The sequence below is a fragment of the Chiroxiphia lanceolata genome, chromosome 5 (genome assembly GCF_009829145.1).
Source record: "Chiroxiphia lanceolata isolate bChiLan1 chromosome 5, bChiLan1.pri, whole genome shotgun sequence".
NCBI lineage: Eukaryota > Metazoa > Chordata > Aves > Passeriformes > Pipridae > Chiroxiphia > Chiroxiphia lanceolata.
The window spans coordinates 52,484,537-52,499,560 of NC_045641.1; the positions used below are offsets into that span (position 1 = coordinate 52,484,537).

General features: G+C 46.2%; 1 protein-coding gene and 1 long non-coding RNA gene across 5 annotated transcripts in view; one reads left to right on the top strand and one right to left on the bottom strand.

Annotated features, from left to right (window-relative positions):
- Positions 1 to 15,024, top strand: part of IL2RB (interleukin 2 receptor subunit beta) — a 34,666-nt gene that overhangs the window by 16,526 nt on the left and 3,116 nt on the right. Inside the window, exons 1-9 of one of the 4 annotated variants that reach the window (XM_032689359.1) lie at positions 3,964 to 4,175; positions 5,435 to 5,532; positions 5,864 to 5,990; positions 7,464 to 7,599; positions 8,795 to 8,903; positions 9,857 to 10,005; positions 10,427 to 10,613; positions 12,384 to 12,480; positions 14,265 to 14,349. In XM_032689359.1, coding sequence (XP_032545250.1) covers positions 5,451 to 5,532; positions 5,864 to 5,990; positions 7,464 to 7,599; positions 8,795 to 8,903; positions 9,857 to 10,005; positions 10,427 to 10,613; positions 12,384 to 12,480; positions 14,265 to 14,349 — 972 coding nt within the window. In that variant the 5' untranslated portion in view covers positions 3,964 to 4,175; positions 5,435 to 5,450. Of the gene's footprint in view, positions 1 to 3,963; positions 4,176 to 5,182; positions 5,533 to 5,863; positions 5,991 to 7,463; positions 7,600 to 8,794; positions 8,904 to 9,856; positions 10,006 to 10,426; positions 10,614 to 12,383; positions 12,481 to 14,264; positions 14,350 to 15,024 lie in introns of those variants that run through there. The other 3 variants (XM_032689360.1, XM_032689357.1, XM_032689358.1) reach the window with 3 other exon arrangements.
- On the bottom strand, positions 8,759 to 11,301 carry LOC116787606. Its single transcript, XR_004357344.1, has 3 exons — positions 11,117 to 11,301; positions 10,161 to 10,254; positions 8,759 to 8,867 (listed from the first exon to the last, which is right to left on the bottom strand). It is a non-coding gene; the product is annotated as an uncharacterized LOC116787606 (long non-coding RNA).

Consider the following 15,024-nt stretch of genomic DNA (forward strand, 5'->3'; position numbering starts at 1 on the left):
ACACCCTCTGTAGGGCAGAAGCTGAAAGGGAAGAAGTGCAGGAACATCATCCGCTGCCTAGTTAGGGTTAGTACTTGCTGTCCAGCATCGTTACTTTGTTGTGGTACCTGATTCCAGAACTTAAACTCCATTGCTTAAATGCCTCTCCACTTAAACACAGTGATGGAGATTAACCTGAGGGCAGTGTTTAGCCTGTAGCAGCAATATCCCTTGGGATGATGGAGCAGGAGAAAAAAACGTCGGAGCAAATTTGCCATTTTGATACAAAGCAAAGCCTCTTTTAGATTGGTAATGTGAACAAATTCAATAAAGGGCTCACTTATACACTAAACAGTGGTTTCCTGCAAGGCCATTTTTACAGACTTTTTTCGGAGTAGAACCGCAATTTAAGGGGAAAATAAGTGCAGCTGTAGAACAATGGCAGAGTTTTGAGAAGCGTGCATATACGATTGGCAGGAAATTCAATGTAAAGGTTATAGTTAAAACAACATTATTTGGAAAGTACCAAAAATAACTAACAGAGCTTCTAGAGATCTTCACCGTGTATCCTGTCAGGAAGTGAATTTTAGTGTCCATCAGGGCATCTCTGCTCTCATCCCTTCACCTCCTGCTGGTTCTGCACCCTTTCCACTGCTCCACTTCAGAGGGCCCTGTGGACAGGACACCAGGATGGATCTACTGAGCCCTTCACTGAGCTCACTCCTGGTGAGCTGGGTGGTTTACAAACCACAGGCAAGGCATCTCAGTTAGCCTAGCACTCTGGTTCCAGCTGAGAGCCAGCAAAGGGAAGGGATGTGCCCAGCCTAATGACACCCGATGAATTGATGAATTGTGGGGTAGTTTGACACCACACAATACTTTTGCACTTCACAATTCTTCACTGTCTCTGTTCTTGTCTTCACCTCTGCCATTTTGTGCAGACTCTCAATAGACACGCAACTGAAAATGAGCAGTTTCAGCAGCACTGCTCCCCTCTCTGTGAGGGGAAAAAACAAGATCGTGTGTAAAAAAATGTGCTTAAGCACATGCCTCAGTCTTGAATATTTTTAAAACTTACATTGCCCCTGAAACACTGATCTGGCCCAAACAACACCTTTAACCAAACCTCCATTACCACACTTTTACCTGCCACTTTAACACTGAACAACAATGCTAACTACGGAGTTCACCCATCTCAGTCACCATTATGGGGACAGGAAGGTAGTAACAAGAACACCTCACATGTGTTGCTGATAGTGTGGTTTTGTTTGGCTTCTCACGTTGCAAATGGCCCAATTCCTAACAATATTGGTGTAAAGGAGATAAAAAGTGCCAAATTCTCAGTAGCACAACATCTTGGGCAATCAAGTCCGAAAACTGTGCTGACGGCAAGCATATTTATCTGTGCCAAATGGGGTCTGGACTTAATACCATTATTTATGCCACAGAGTTGTTGCTTTAGTACCTTGTAAACTGTGTTTACAATGAAAATATGTTGAGGCAGTTTGTGTCTCCACACATTGGGATTTGGCTGTCTGCTATCTGATCCATTGGACCATTCCTTCTCCGTTCACAATTTTGGAAAAGTCAGTCAATTCCAGTTGCCCTTGAAAAAGTATATCCCTTACTACTGTTAAGCAAGGATGGCTGAATAGAGGAGTTCTGGCTCTCCATTGGAAGCCTCATTGGGCAAGTCTTCAGTGTGACATCAGTTCTTACTAGATAGCAGAAAATCTGCATAAGCATCTATCATAGAGACATGGATCCATAAAAAACCAGTCTCCAGTGGCTGACCAGATAAATCCTTGTTTCCAACTGCTGCAACCCCTCATTTTCTGTAAGAACTAACTACACTGTAAGTTTTCCTCTTCTGCTATTTCAGGTACCACAGTGCACAACCAACCTAATCTGATTCTTATACACTAAAAAAAAAAAATCAATGGAGTTTTTTCCTTGATAAACCGAGCAATAAAAGTGGGTGCTTTGTGCTCTTGCCTTCCCAAAGTTATCTCTGGTCTTAAGGAAGCTGCAGATTTCCCTAGTCTGAAGGATAAACAGGAAAATTTATGGTTAACATGAATGCTCCTTTGCAGCTGCAACAATGGTGATACCAAGAACTTACTCACAGAGGACTTCAGAGGACTTCATGGTTTCAACTTAGGACTTTGTGCCAGAATAAGCTGCATTCATTTTAAGAGTTCCTGGGAAAGGTGGGCTGTGGCCTGATGATCTATGCCATTATTGCTCCACCCTGGTAGAGCCTCCAAGGCCCAACACACACAGGCAGTGATTACCAGGGCAGGGGACTACGCAGCCCATCCTTTCCCCTGCTCCTCTTCAACCGAGGCTGACTGGTTCTGATTCCCTAGTTGTCTTCCCAAAGATTGGCCACGACAAGGGTCTTCAGGTGACTAGCAAGAGAATCTAGATGACATCTCTCAGACTCTCAGTCCTTGTTGCATGTGGTGAAGAAAAAGGTGTTGTGCTCCAATACCGCTGGCTAAGTGAGGGCTTGGTGCTGGATTAACCGCAATGCTTCCCCAGAAATTGCCATGAGGATCCACTATTGCAACCTCCTGCAAAATGGCTCTGCCCACGTGTTCAAATTACTGTTTTCCTCCAACGCTATTTCTTTTTGAGGTCTGATATCTTCTGAGATTCAGTCTCTGGGCTGGGTTTCTTGTGGCTAAAAGCTCATCCTCCTCCCATACCCTTTTTCCACTACCTGAATGTAAGATCCTTTTGTTGTTAAAGGAGATTCCATCCTCCAGGTTTATAGAGTCCTCAAAAAGAAACCTCCTGGAAACTTGAGATTAGCCTCCTGCAACTTCTGATCAGCCAAACCTTCTTGCCAGACCTGAGCTTGGGCCTTGAACTGCCCTGGGAGAGAAAGATGAGGAGCACAGAGTGTGGTGACCACTGTATATGTAAGAGGAGATTCTCATCATCTGGCCCCACACCAGCGGCCATCATCATGCAGCCCAGACCAAACAGGAAATGTGATATGCTGCACTTCAGAGAATCATATTCATGTATGGAAAAAAGAGAGGGGTGTGGGGACACATGCAGGTCCATATCTATCCTCGAATGAGGTAGCTATCAGACTGTAGATTTGCATTTGTGTGTCTGTCTCAGCTTTGGATGTGAAGGCAAAGTAAGGGGTTGTCTTTCTGCAAAGGTGAGGGCACATGAAGCTTTGGAAGGTAGAAAATATTTTTTGCATCCTTGTCTGGTCTATTGAACGGACAAGCCATGCCGAACAGGCACTGCTGCTACTGCAGGGCAGTGTTGCCTATCTGGACTGAGCTGCAAGTCTCAGGTGGGAGGGGTTGATTCTTCCTTCTCTGGAGAGAGTGGGGTGCTTGGCTGGGTAGGGAGGCCGTGGGATGAGTGTTCTTGTGGTGTCACACCATCTGCAAGTGTGAGGGTGTGTTTCAGTCTTTGTCAGCACTGCCCTCATTCCACTCCTGCTCTGACCCAGGATGGATCCTCTGAAACTGGGACACTGATGTGGAATTTGGTTTCATTCTGTATTGCTCAGGTCAACAACTCAGATTATTTTTCACAAAGTGGTCTGTGGTATTTCTACTCTATACAGACTCCTGTCCCCAGTTTCAAAGCAATCTGTAAACTTGTGCAGACCCTGAAAGCAATATGAATGATCAGTTTGGGTGTCTGAAAGGGGAAGCTATGGGTCACTTGCCAGTGTCTCAAGAGGATAAGTCTTTTCCACTCACTCTTTTGCCTCACAGCAATGGTTTGAAACTGGTCCCAGTATATCTGAGCACTGCAAGCTAACACCTGACCCCTCCACCCTTGTTTCTGCACCTATTGCTTTACCAGCAGGAAGTAGGACGTGGTTTGGGGCTTTTTATTCTTGGCCTCGCTAGCCTTTTCGATACTTCAGGGCCTTGTCTCAGTCTGACAAGGCAAGCAAGCAGCAGCTTCCTGTGCAAAGGTGAGAGGGAGAAGACAGAGAGAGACCACGCTCATATGAGAGGAAGAGCTCTGGAGTAGAACTGTTGGGCTGGAGGTACCTCTCCTCTTACGGACATACACTGAGCTCGGATATCTGCCTTCATGTCTCTCCCTTTTTGCACTCGCCGTTCCCATTGACATTCAACATCTGATTCCATCCAACATCACGACCCCAGCGACTTCCTTCATCTGGACCACTTGGTGACTAGAACTGGAAGGTAAAGGGGGCAATGCCAGCTCTCTCCCACATGGGGGTGGCTGATCTGAAAAGCATCTTAGAAGGAGTTTCAGTCTGACAAACTGAATCTTGCCGTTGGGGAGGGCTGAACACATATTTATCTCCCTGTCTGTCCGCAATCTTCTCAAATCATACCCCACATCTCACAACCACACCACCAGCTTTCTCTCTCTTTCTCTTCACTTTGTCTGCTCATGTATCATCATCATGTTTTTCTTCCTCTGAACCTAATCTTTTATCACAATGGGAATTGGTATTTATAAACCCTCTCTTCCCACTCCTCTGGCAGTCCCGGCAAGGTCTAGTGGGACTCCAGCTTGTTTTGCTCAGATCTGCCTGGGCTCCAGGGTTGGTGTGAGGTGAGGGTAGTTCCTTCTCCTGTGGGCAGAGGCAGATCTCAAAAGACAGGTGTCCAGGTGGATGGGGAGAGAGAGAGAGAGAGAGAAGTCCGTACCAGTCTGTCTAATACGGAGCGTGACTGTACAGGCTTTGTATGACAGTGAGGGTTCCTGGGTGCCAGGGGTGCATGAGGGGTGCTGCAGAGTTTCCTTATTACAAAGCCCAGATTTTCTGATATGCCTGAAAGCACGACTCCTTCCAAGGCAAAGCAAGGTCTACTCAGATGGTACGTAGTTTGTGTATGACTATGTAATATTTTTTTGATGTGGTAAAGCCTTGAATTTCTAGAACCTGGAAAACTCTTTCTTCTCTCTGATTTCCCCCCTGGTCCAAACACGCTGTTCAAAATCTGCCTCCTAAGCCATGGGCTCTGCAACTAACTTTTGTCTGTTACATTCAGAGACCCCTCTTACTCAGCAAGCACCTAGTTATTTCAGCCTTAGGGCTTACCAAAAAAAGAAGCTCTTCAAAGCACAACACATGTGCAACCAAGGCAGCACTCTCTACCTGAGTCAGCAAGCAGCCTGAAACAACACACACGGACTGCTGTGCACTCACTCACGCGTTTTCAGAAGGCGCGATTCCTGCAAACAGCCTATCTGTGCTGCCCTGTGAACAGTTTCACTGCTGAGAAAAGAACCCAAGGCTGGAAAACAGTGAAGTGCTGAGGGAAGAGCACAGACTCCAGAGTGGAAGGGATATGGGTTTCTGAGCCTAGAAGACTGGTAGTGGCTTTGAGCCCTGCCCCAGGACAGTGGATGCCTCCTGTGAGATGACTTCTTGACATCTTCCTTACTTACGCTGCTGAGCTATGTTGTGGGGGTGTCTTCTCTCTTTCAGTGTGTCACCAGTACAGATGAAGCCCTCATTGCTGCTTCTGTCTCACCTCTGCCTGTTCAGCCTCATGGATCCCTTGTGGGCATCAGACTCAGCACAAGGTAAGAAGCAATTCCTTTGACCTGTGCCAGCTGGGTGGGCAGGGAGGGGAGTCAGCCGGAGGCATGTGTGTGCCATGGTATGTTGCTGTGCAATGCTCTTGTTGTAACATACAGCCAGAGGAGGCTGCAAGAGTCACAGGTCTCTTATGAGCACATCAGCCTCCAAGGACATAGAGAAGTGAGTGGCTCTGCCTTTCTTTTTTGTTGGAGTTATCCAGCAGAGGAGTCAGTTTGTAGTTTGGGATGGGGCAGAATTTTTCAGGGTGATGGCTAACTAACTAATTCCAAGCTGACTGAGCCACATTGCTGTCCATCTCTTCTCTGCTGGCAGGTGCCTCCAGCCTAACTTGTTGGTATGACTCACGGGCGGCTCTCTTCTGTGACTGGGACCCAGGCAGGGACCTGGTTGAAGCACCGTGTCAGCTGGAGATTTTGTCAAATCAAGGTTTTTGTGACAGGTAGGTGATTGGAGAGGCTGAGGAAAGCCAATGCCACTTAACAAAAATGTAGGCTACCCCGTCCCAAGCCAGGTGTAGTGGAGTCACAGATCTGAGGTGCTTTGTCTTGTACTCTGTCTCTAACCCATGTGGGCTAAGATGCTGGCAGCCACTGCTCAATGTTTGCCATCTGACAGTCACAAACTGTCTTGCACAACCCATCTTCGAGCTCCATGGCTCTATTCATGCTTCATTTAAAAAAAAAAATCCCTCTTCCTTGTCTTGTTAGCCACCCTCTGGACTGAAAGACATTTTCAATGGAAAAGGTGGATGTATAGACATGGGGGTGGAGAAGGGTGGATTTGAAGTTATACGGAGGCCATTTGCCCATTGCCAGAAATAACTGCAATGTTTCACCCTGAGTAAGAACAAATACTATCCCCCTTCCCTTTCCTTTTATCTCTCTCAGTTCATGATGTTTTCCTCTCCCATATGCCTCCCAGCAGAGGGGAGGTATGTGGCCAGTGCCGCAGTGGAGGCTGGCTGAGTCTGTGTCGTTTCCTAATAAGACATCTCTAGTCAAGAGGTTTACCAACCAACCCCAGGACTTCCCTGGCTGCCTGTCATCAGGAGAGGCTCAGTGTGATTCTGACAGTGGTTGGGTTACTTGTGACTGTCATAGAGACACCTCCAATGGGGTTAGATGGGCAAGTATATCCTGTGGCCTGGTGCATGGACCTAGAAAGTTAAACATTTATGTTGTTCCATGGGTGTGAATCACAGAGGCTGGGGCTGGAACTTGGGCTGGATTTGTCACTATACCATCCTTGATCGGGGCCCTAGGACAGCACCTCTCCCCACTCTCAGCAAGTTTCAGGCCTGATCTGACCTTACAGCTGGATCAGGGACCTCAGTCAGATACCCCTTCAGCTACAGCCCTACAGATGCTCTCCCATGCTGTCCCCCCCATGCCATAGTTCAGCTTAGGCTGTCCAGCTGCTTGTTAGAGCAGAAGAGAGGTCATGGCATGGTGCTGCCATGTGTGACGTACAGTCCTCACTGACTGGGATGTGACTTGGTTCAGAAGGTACATGTTACTTAGTATCTGAGATCCTACAGGACTTTCAGTGGTTTGAAGGAGACCTGTAAATCCTAGAGGGGCTGGAAAAGGCACCTGTCTTCCAGGGCTGCAGGGTGCGATTGTGGGCAGCTCTGCATGCCCTCTGATATCAACAGGATGCAGAGAGGGTAGGAAGAGGGTTTTGTAAAGTCTTTGAAACTGGAAATCTACTGTTATCTTTGGCCTGAAATAACTGGGATGCACTGACTCTCCATGTGCCAGCACATAAAATTTGTTTGAGCGGTGCAGTGGGGAGAGCAAGTAGGATTAAATCTTTGCTGCAACTTGTTGAGCAAATACATGAGGATGCAAAATGCTTTGAGAGCCCTTTAGTGTTACATAATGTTTGACTAAACACAAAACAAACTTCCTAGCTCATTGTTGTTCTCTACCTTGAGTCTCATGTCATCTCACTTACCCGGAAAAAACAAGAAGGACTGTGAATTACCCAAGGCAGAACTCAAGAGAGGACTGAGGAGATGCATCAAGACCTTCAGCCAAGACAATAATGTGAGTAATTCATCTGGGATGGCCTAGCTAATGACAAGGTAGAAAAGATTTGTATGTGTGTTTTGGGTGTATAAGGAGTGTGACATTCAGGAGCAGTATAAAAAGCCCACACCTAATCCCTGACTATAGTTCTGGAGTTGGGCTTGGTGCTGTGTGTTGTTGACATGCATTGCTCCTGTGGGTTCCACTGCAAGAGGGATTGGCTTCATCGTTAGCTGGGCCATGCTGTCCTGACTATGCAGAAAAGGTGCAGGACAGACAGATCATATGCAGTATCCCATGTCTCAATTAGCTGGGTTTGGCCCTAACCCATTCCTCTGAGGAGGGAGGACATCACCACCAGCTCTGAAGTCCTCTCTTGATCTCATTTTCCTTGAAGAAGTCAATATCATTTTCCAGATTATTAACTACTGTGAAGTCTGGTTAGATGTGTCAAATGCAAGATGCAACGGCAACACATCACTAGAGCTAATGGTGATGCCAACCTTCTAAGTATTATTCTTTATTTGGATCAGTCTTATTTTAGACTCATTATGTACTTCCTTCAGTCATACCCAGTTACTGCAGTCCCTGTGATTTCAGAAAATGCCCACCCAAATATGAGCTAATTCTCCTTATTGTTAAAGCCACAACCAGTTCTAACGATAGATAAGCTTTCTTACATTTGCATATCATGCGCAAAGACAAATTGCAGGGTTGGTAAATAGTTCCAAAATTTTTTCTTTCTAATCAAGCTAATTTCCCTATTGCTTATTCAATAGTGTATGATGCACGTGGTCCTTCAGTATCATTGCATTTCAAGTGTAACATTTAATGCTAAAGTGGTTTCAATCTTACCAGTGAACATAAAATGATTTAGTAAAAATAATTTTTCTCAATAAATGTCACTCATAGAGAGTAACTTTTTTTCCTGCTTAGTCAGCACATACAGGAATCTTAGCAAACTAGCATATCACACTACTTTGTGCCCTTCTTGCAGTACACAAAAGAAATTCAACCACGTATAGTATAAATCTTACATAAAGTATAAATCTTTGGTTCCTTCTTCACCACTGAGATTTATGCCTTTCAGCCACAAATATCTTCCATATTTATTGTCCAATATTCCTAAACATCTTATACACAGGCAATGCTTTGAAATTTGAATGCATATTCATGAGGCTTCATTGTCACTAGCGGTTAATTTTCCTTGCAGACTCAATGCTTCACCAGGTCAGACCGTCTTGCCATGTCTGTCCATTGCCAGATTGGAGAGAATAAGTCTATACCTGCGAGAATAGAAAATTTCAGTCCCCTTGCAAATAGTGAGTACTCATCTGTTTTCCAGTCTCTGAAACTTCCCCATGAAAGGATGGTTAATTTCTCTTCCCTGTCCACCCCTATGCAATACCCATAGCTGATTTTAGGCTTCTGTCTTTTGCTTGTCCCCTGCTACAATGAGCACAGGTGGAACACATTGTCTTCTGCCAGTTGCACTTTTATCATGTAGATTCATGCCAATCCCATCATGGCCTGTCCTGTGTCTGGGACAGTGTTAAATGAGAGTGCTTTGCCCTAGAAGTTCTGCTTCAAACAGGCAATGGCAGCTCAGCTCCCCTTCCAAAAAATGTTTTGCAAGAAGGAGTCTTGCAGCTCTTCCTTTGCCCTCCTACTAGGTGTATGCTTCCACCCTCCTTTAAGCCAGCTTTGGCACACACCAGTCTTTGCTGAAAGGATTCCCCTCACTAATCCAAAAGCAAAACATCTGCTTGGGACATTTTTTTGCTGGATGTGTGAGTTTACCTGTCTCAAGGAGATGTCCAATAGAGCTGCTGCGAGACGAGGCATAAGAAGGCATGGCTGGAGTCAAGAATCAGCCTAGACAGTCCATGTAACTCCATCTCTGTGGCTGTAGCTCTCTGAAAGAGCATCTGGGAAGCAACTGTCTCCTATCCATACAGTTTCCATGCAGATCACCCATACAAGACAGGATGCTTGGCCCCATGGGTTGATTGCGCTGACTGCAGTGGCCACTCTCACAGGCTCAGAGGAGGAGCTGCCTTTAACATAGCCCAGAGGCAATAGGCTTTTTGCAGTTAGTGACAGTGGGGGAAAAGGAGGATCAGAGAGGGGGAATTCATGAACTCTCTCATGTGGCTGTAGCTTGCTACAGTCTGTGAGCACAGCCAAGACACCAGCCTTGCTGCCATGGGGCTTGGTGTGCAGTCCTGCTATGGACAGAGTGGAGATATCGGCCCTGCTCCTTCTCTCTTTCCAGTAAAGTTGAGGCCTCCAGGAAATCTTCATCTGGTTAACATAACTGAAAACACCTCCAACTTAACATGGAACCTGAATATTTCCTCTCACTATTTGAATGGAGAGCGGGAATACCAAGTGCGGTACCGAAACATGAGTCAGTCCTGGGAGGTGAGTACGAAGTGGGATACTGGGACCTGTTACCATACTAATCCTGGTCTTCTTTATATCACCCAAGACTTGCTCCTGGGCCTCTCTTCAGGATGAAACCAGTTTTAGTGAAGCTGGAGAGTGGATGACAACCCCCACCCTTTTATCTCTGTCACCTGCTGCCAGTGTTTGGTGATGACAAGGAGGCAGATGGGGATCCCATTTTACTCAGTGCTGTCACAAAGAAATTCAGACAGTTCCAGGACAGACCTGAAAGGGATGAAAAAAAGCAAAGTGAAGAAAAATTTTCCTCCAGGGTGAAAAAGCAGTGCACAAGGTGTAGCAATTTGAGACAGGTCTTCTCTGAGGGCTTTGGAAAAGATGACTACATGAGGCTGTAAACCAGGGTGTTGATGATGTTCTAAATTTGCCCTACTCCCAGGAGGCCATGAACTTGCCCATTGAACATGACCAGATGTGGGCAAATTTTGAGAGACTCTCACCCAACTCGAAATATGAGGCAGCTGTCCGTGCAAGGCCAAGTGCCAGAAGCACCTACAAAGGCGTATGGAGTGACTGGAGCAAGCCGATACTGTGGAGGACACATGCTGACCATAAGGATCAGTCAGGTAGTCTAACTTGGAGGGGAAAATGGGGACTCAGGGAAAAGAAGGTAGAAGGGCCAAAGCAGGCTGGGAAGCTGAAGGAAAATGGGTAGGGAGTACTGTGTTGGCCAAAGAGCAATAGAAAGGTTGGAAACAACCTGTCCCTCATAATCAGTTAGGTCAGACCAGTTCAGCAGTGCTTAAAGGCAAAGACCCTCTGACTCCAACAAAGCCCCTCTGACATCCAGAAGCCAGACAAAATTCACAAGGTGTAAATCAGGGACTGCTTCTCCAGAGCAGTAGGGCCATATGTCTGACCTGCAGAAGCAATGGCCAGGACTGGCATTTTCCCATTTTCCATTACCTAGGAATATACATCCAGCTTCCTGAAATGGCTCGGTTCATTGGAGGTACTAATCAGTGAAATGCAGTGAAATACAGTGAAACAGAGCTCTCAGCTTCCTGAACTGAATGACGCCTGAGCCTAAGAAGCAGAGCCTCATGGAGAATGGAAGAGATAGACTTACATGCATGTTAAGTCCCTCTCAAAAAGGTCTGCTGAGACTTGCATCAGTCACTGCATGAACCTCCAGCCTTGAAAAATAGTGCCCTTTGATGAGTCACTGGCTGTGGTCTCTGTCATTTTTTTTCCAAATTGAGCAGATAGATGTTATTCCTTCTCATGTCGCCCCCACTCTGCCCCTGCTCAAGCCCTCCCTGTTGTGCCTGGTGCTGATATAAACAGAGGAGCTATGTTTAGAAAGGGCACTGTGTTGCTGTGGCAATCAAATTTTGACAGTGTGTGATGTCAGTGAATAGGATACAGCCGCAACCAGTTGTCATAGCAACCAAGACCCAAAGATAACCAGGATACCCGAGGCAGAGGAGTCAAAGTGATCTGAGTAGCATCTCAAGGACAAGGAAAAAAAGAATGTACTAAAAACATATCCTCCTTCTTTTATTTTTCTCTATTCCCTAAAAACTACTCCAGAGATGCTCTGCATGCCCAGACCAAAGTATATGAGGGATGGAAATGAGGGGCAGGTGGGGGAAACAGGCACCAGAATAGCAAAACCAAACAAAGGTGGATTGGGGAGATATGTTTGAAAGTGGCAGATTAAGAAAAGTTTGATATGATGCCAAACAAGTCTGAGGAGTGCTGGCAGCCCTGGTACTGTGGGAACTCGATCTCTTTCTCCTAACGCTACAATCCAAATACTAAAATATGGTGTAAAGCTGTAACCTTCCCAGTCTCCTAAAGCTTTGCTACAGCTCTCTAAAGAAAGAAACCAACCCCTTGATCCCTAACCATCCTTGTCCTTCTGCCTTCTCAGAGACCTGTGAACCCAATGACTCTGTTTCCCCCACTGACTCATAATGCTGTTTCAAGTCTCCAATCCCACTTTAGCTGGTTTGAGGAGAACCTGCTTTCCTTTGCAAGGAGATAGACAGGTTGATGGACACTTCAAACAGCAGTCTGTGGCACCTTATCTATGGCAAACCCTAGTGGTGGCGCTGTTATGAACAGGGGGTTCAAGCTCTTCAGCTTGAAGTTATCTGTTAAGCAATGCTTAGACTCTGAAACCCATATCAGCTCAAAGGCATCCTACACAACACGTCAGAACTCAAGTATCTGACCTGTATATTATAATTCTGTATACTGTAATCATATATAAAATTATAGCAAAGGCTCACTTTGATCACCTTGAACAGCCATGAAAAGGCTGCAGGTTCTACCTCCAGAATCCTGGTTAAATTTTCACAGCAATTTCTTTGGTCTTTCTCATCTTGCAGAAACATCCTGGCCAGCCCTGCAAGCTCTTATAGTGAGCACTTTCCTCTTCGTCATCATTGGGACTGCCTTCCTTATTAGCTTACGGAACCTGAAATGGTAAATGAGAATCAAGTTTTCATCTCTGTTCCTCTCCTGTATCTTGTATGTATTCTCAAAATCTGGGTTATTTTTCACTTGGTAAGAAGTCAAGATAGAGATGACTTTGAAATATGGTTTATAGGCCAACCTTTTGAGGCTAACATTTGCCTGGGGAGACATATCACCACCCAAGATGATGTGGTTTCACCACCATCATTGTATTGTGCCACACTGCGGTGACCTGGTGCCACGTCCTGGCTAAATTTAAAACAGCTACCTCAGCACATTTGCTGCCCAGGCCTTAGAGTGGTGTTTCCTGGCAGAGACGCATCAAAATTGCCTCTTCAAAAGCAGGTCACTGGGTTGAGCACTCTCTCTGTAGCGAGGACCAAGCAAGCCTAGGTACCACTACCTTCTCGTTTAAATGCTCCAGCAAGAGCTCAAGCAGGACATGGTGACATTTGATCTGCAGCCAAAACTCTTGAGTGAGGAGTACAATTCTTCTTCTCCCTGGTCTGTGCAGTCCTCACACACTGATAAACCTCTATATGATGCTTTAAAGATCTATTTGCCAGCATTTTTACCCAGGCATTGCTTTTATTCAGGATGGAAAGTGTCTCACAAGGTTACCCCATGCAATAATAGGAACAGTGACCTGTCAGCACGATGCAGTTAGAAATAGCTACAGGTTTTCCCATCTTGGGTCAGGGGCGAAGAAGCAGGGTGCTGATGTTCATGACAGGGGGCAGGGAGAAATATTTCCAGGGATGAAGCAGCAGAGGCTGGATGGTCTCTGTGTAAGGAAAGAGAGAACCATGCTGAAGGAAGATGGATACTGAGAAAGTCACTGGTCACTGTTTTACCCTGATCATAACACAAAGTTGAGGAAGTGCTAGCTGTACAGCACAGAGAGTTAAAAAGGCCTCCTTAACCTAGGGGAATTGAATGGAGAATAATGCTGAGGTAAGATGCAAGGAAGGATTAGACACGCATGAATAAAAATAGCATCTGCAATGATGTAAGGTAGTTTATATGCAAGAACTAGCAACTTCTAATGCTTCAGAGAGTACACTAATTGCCTCCAGAGGTCAGGAGGGTCTTTCCTAAGAGCAAAGCTTCAGGAAAGAGATAACAGGATCAGCCTACCTCTCTGAGGAACATAAGAGCAGATTAGATCACTTCATGCTGCCCCAGGATGACAACATGCTGGTTCCAGTAAAGCAGAGGCCTCTGTACTGATGCAAGACATACTCACTCAGATGGCTTGCACAGCCATTGTGCTCCAGCTGTACCATTGCAGCATCCTGCTAAGAGGGCAGAGAGCTGTGGCAGAGCTTTGCCAGTGATGGTCTTGCTCAGGCCAGGTGGTCCTCCAAGTCATTGTGGTGGCAGCAAAGCAAAGAAGGGGTAGCTCACAACAGCTGGAGCTTGGAAACAAGGGAAACCTGCTCAGCTTGTCATCAGGACAGGGGCTTAAGGGGGCGGGTGGAGAGGTTAAAGCGATCAGCCAAGGCATGGGAGAAACCAATGAAGTGGTGGTTGCCTTTCCCTAAAGATGCTGAGAGCAATGTATTTTCCAATGCCAGCTTTAACTGTCTCATCTCTATACCTCTCATTCCTCAGCTACTGCATGTCAGACCACTCAAAAGCAAGGACAGCATTCAGGCTTGTTCCTATTTTACCTCTCTTCCATACTGGACTATTACCTGTGAGCTGCAATGCTCTCTCCTACCCCTCCACAGTGACAGAGAGATCAGGGTCAGGCCCTACTTCATTTGTTCTTCTCCTTCTCTTTTGTCAAGGTTTAAAAAGATCCTGAAGATTCACATCCCAGATCCTGAGAAGTTCTTTCCCCCACTTGTTTCGCTTCACGGAGGTGACATTCAGGTATTGGACTGGGGATGGAACCATGTGGTTCCAGGAGGGAGAAATGAGGGGAAGGAGTGTCCAACTGCACATGCCCAGGACAGATAGCCTGTCAGACCTACACATGCACACACGACATCTGTGCCTGTAGCACCAGCTGCTGAGTTCTCTGCTTGACTTCTATTTTCTGACCTTCTAAACCTGACACTCAGCTGAGGCATCTCTAATTACAGAACTGAGAAATGGCAAATCACGCAAACCTCGGCACCCTGCTTCCATAATGGGCAGCCTGAGAGAAAAAAAGGGACCTGCAGGAGGGAGATTGGCCTCTCAAGATCCCCTTCCACCCCATTTTGATGTCTCCCTGCTTGCCCTAGGCTGCCCAGCTCTTCCCAGCAGGATTTCCTGCTATGATCCCCTCCTCCTAGCTGTGAGCCTTTCCTCTGTTCCTAATGTGAATTGCCATCCCACTGGGTGGCACTTAGCTAATTTCTGCATTCTTGTCTCTTTCCCTTCTTCCTCCGCTCCACTTTTTCCTTTCCCCTAGTCTCACTGTGAGTATGGGCAGCTGCAAGGAGACAATCACCATTCTGTGCAGTATTAAAAGGAGTGTCAGATGCAAGACGTGGGAGGTGATCCCAAGGGGCATTTTGCTTTAAGAAAGATGGAAACAAACTGCAGAGGGTCCAGAGACAG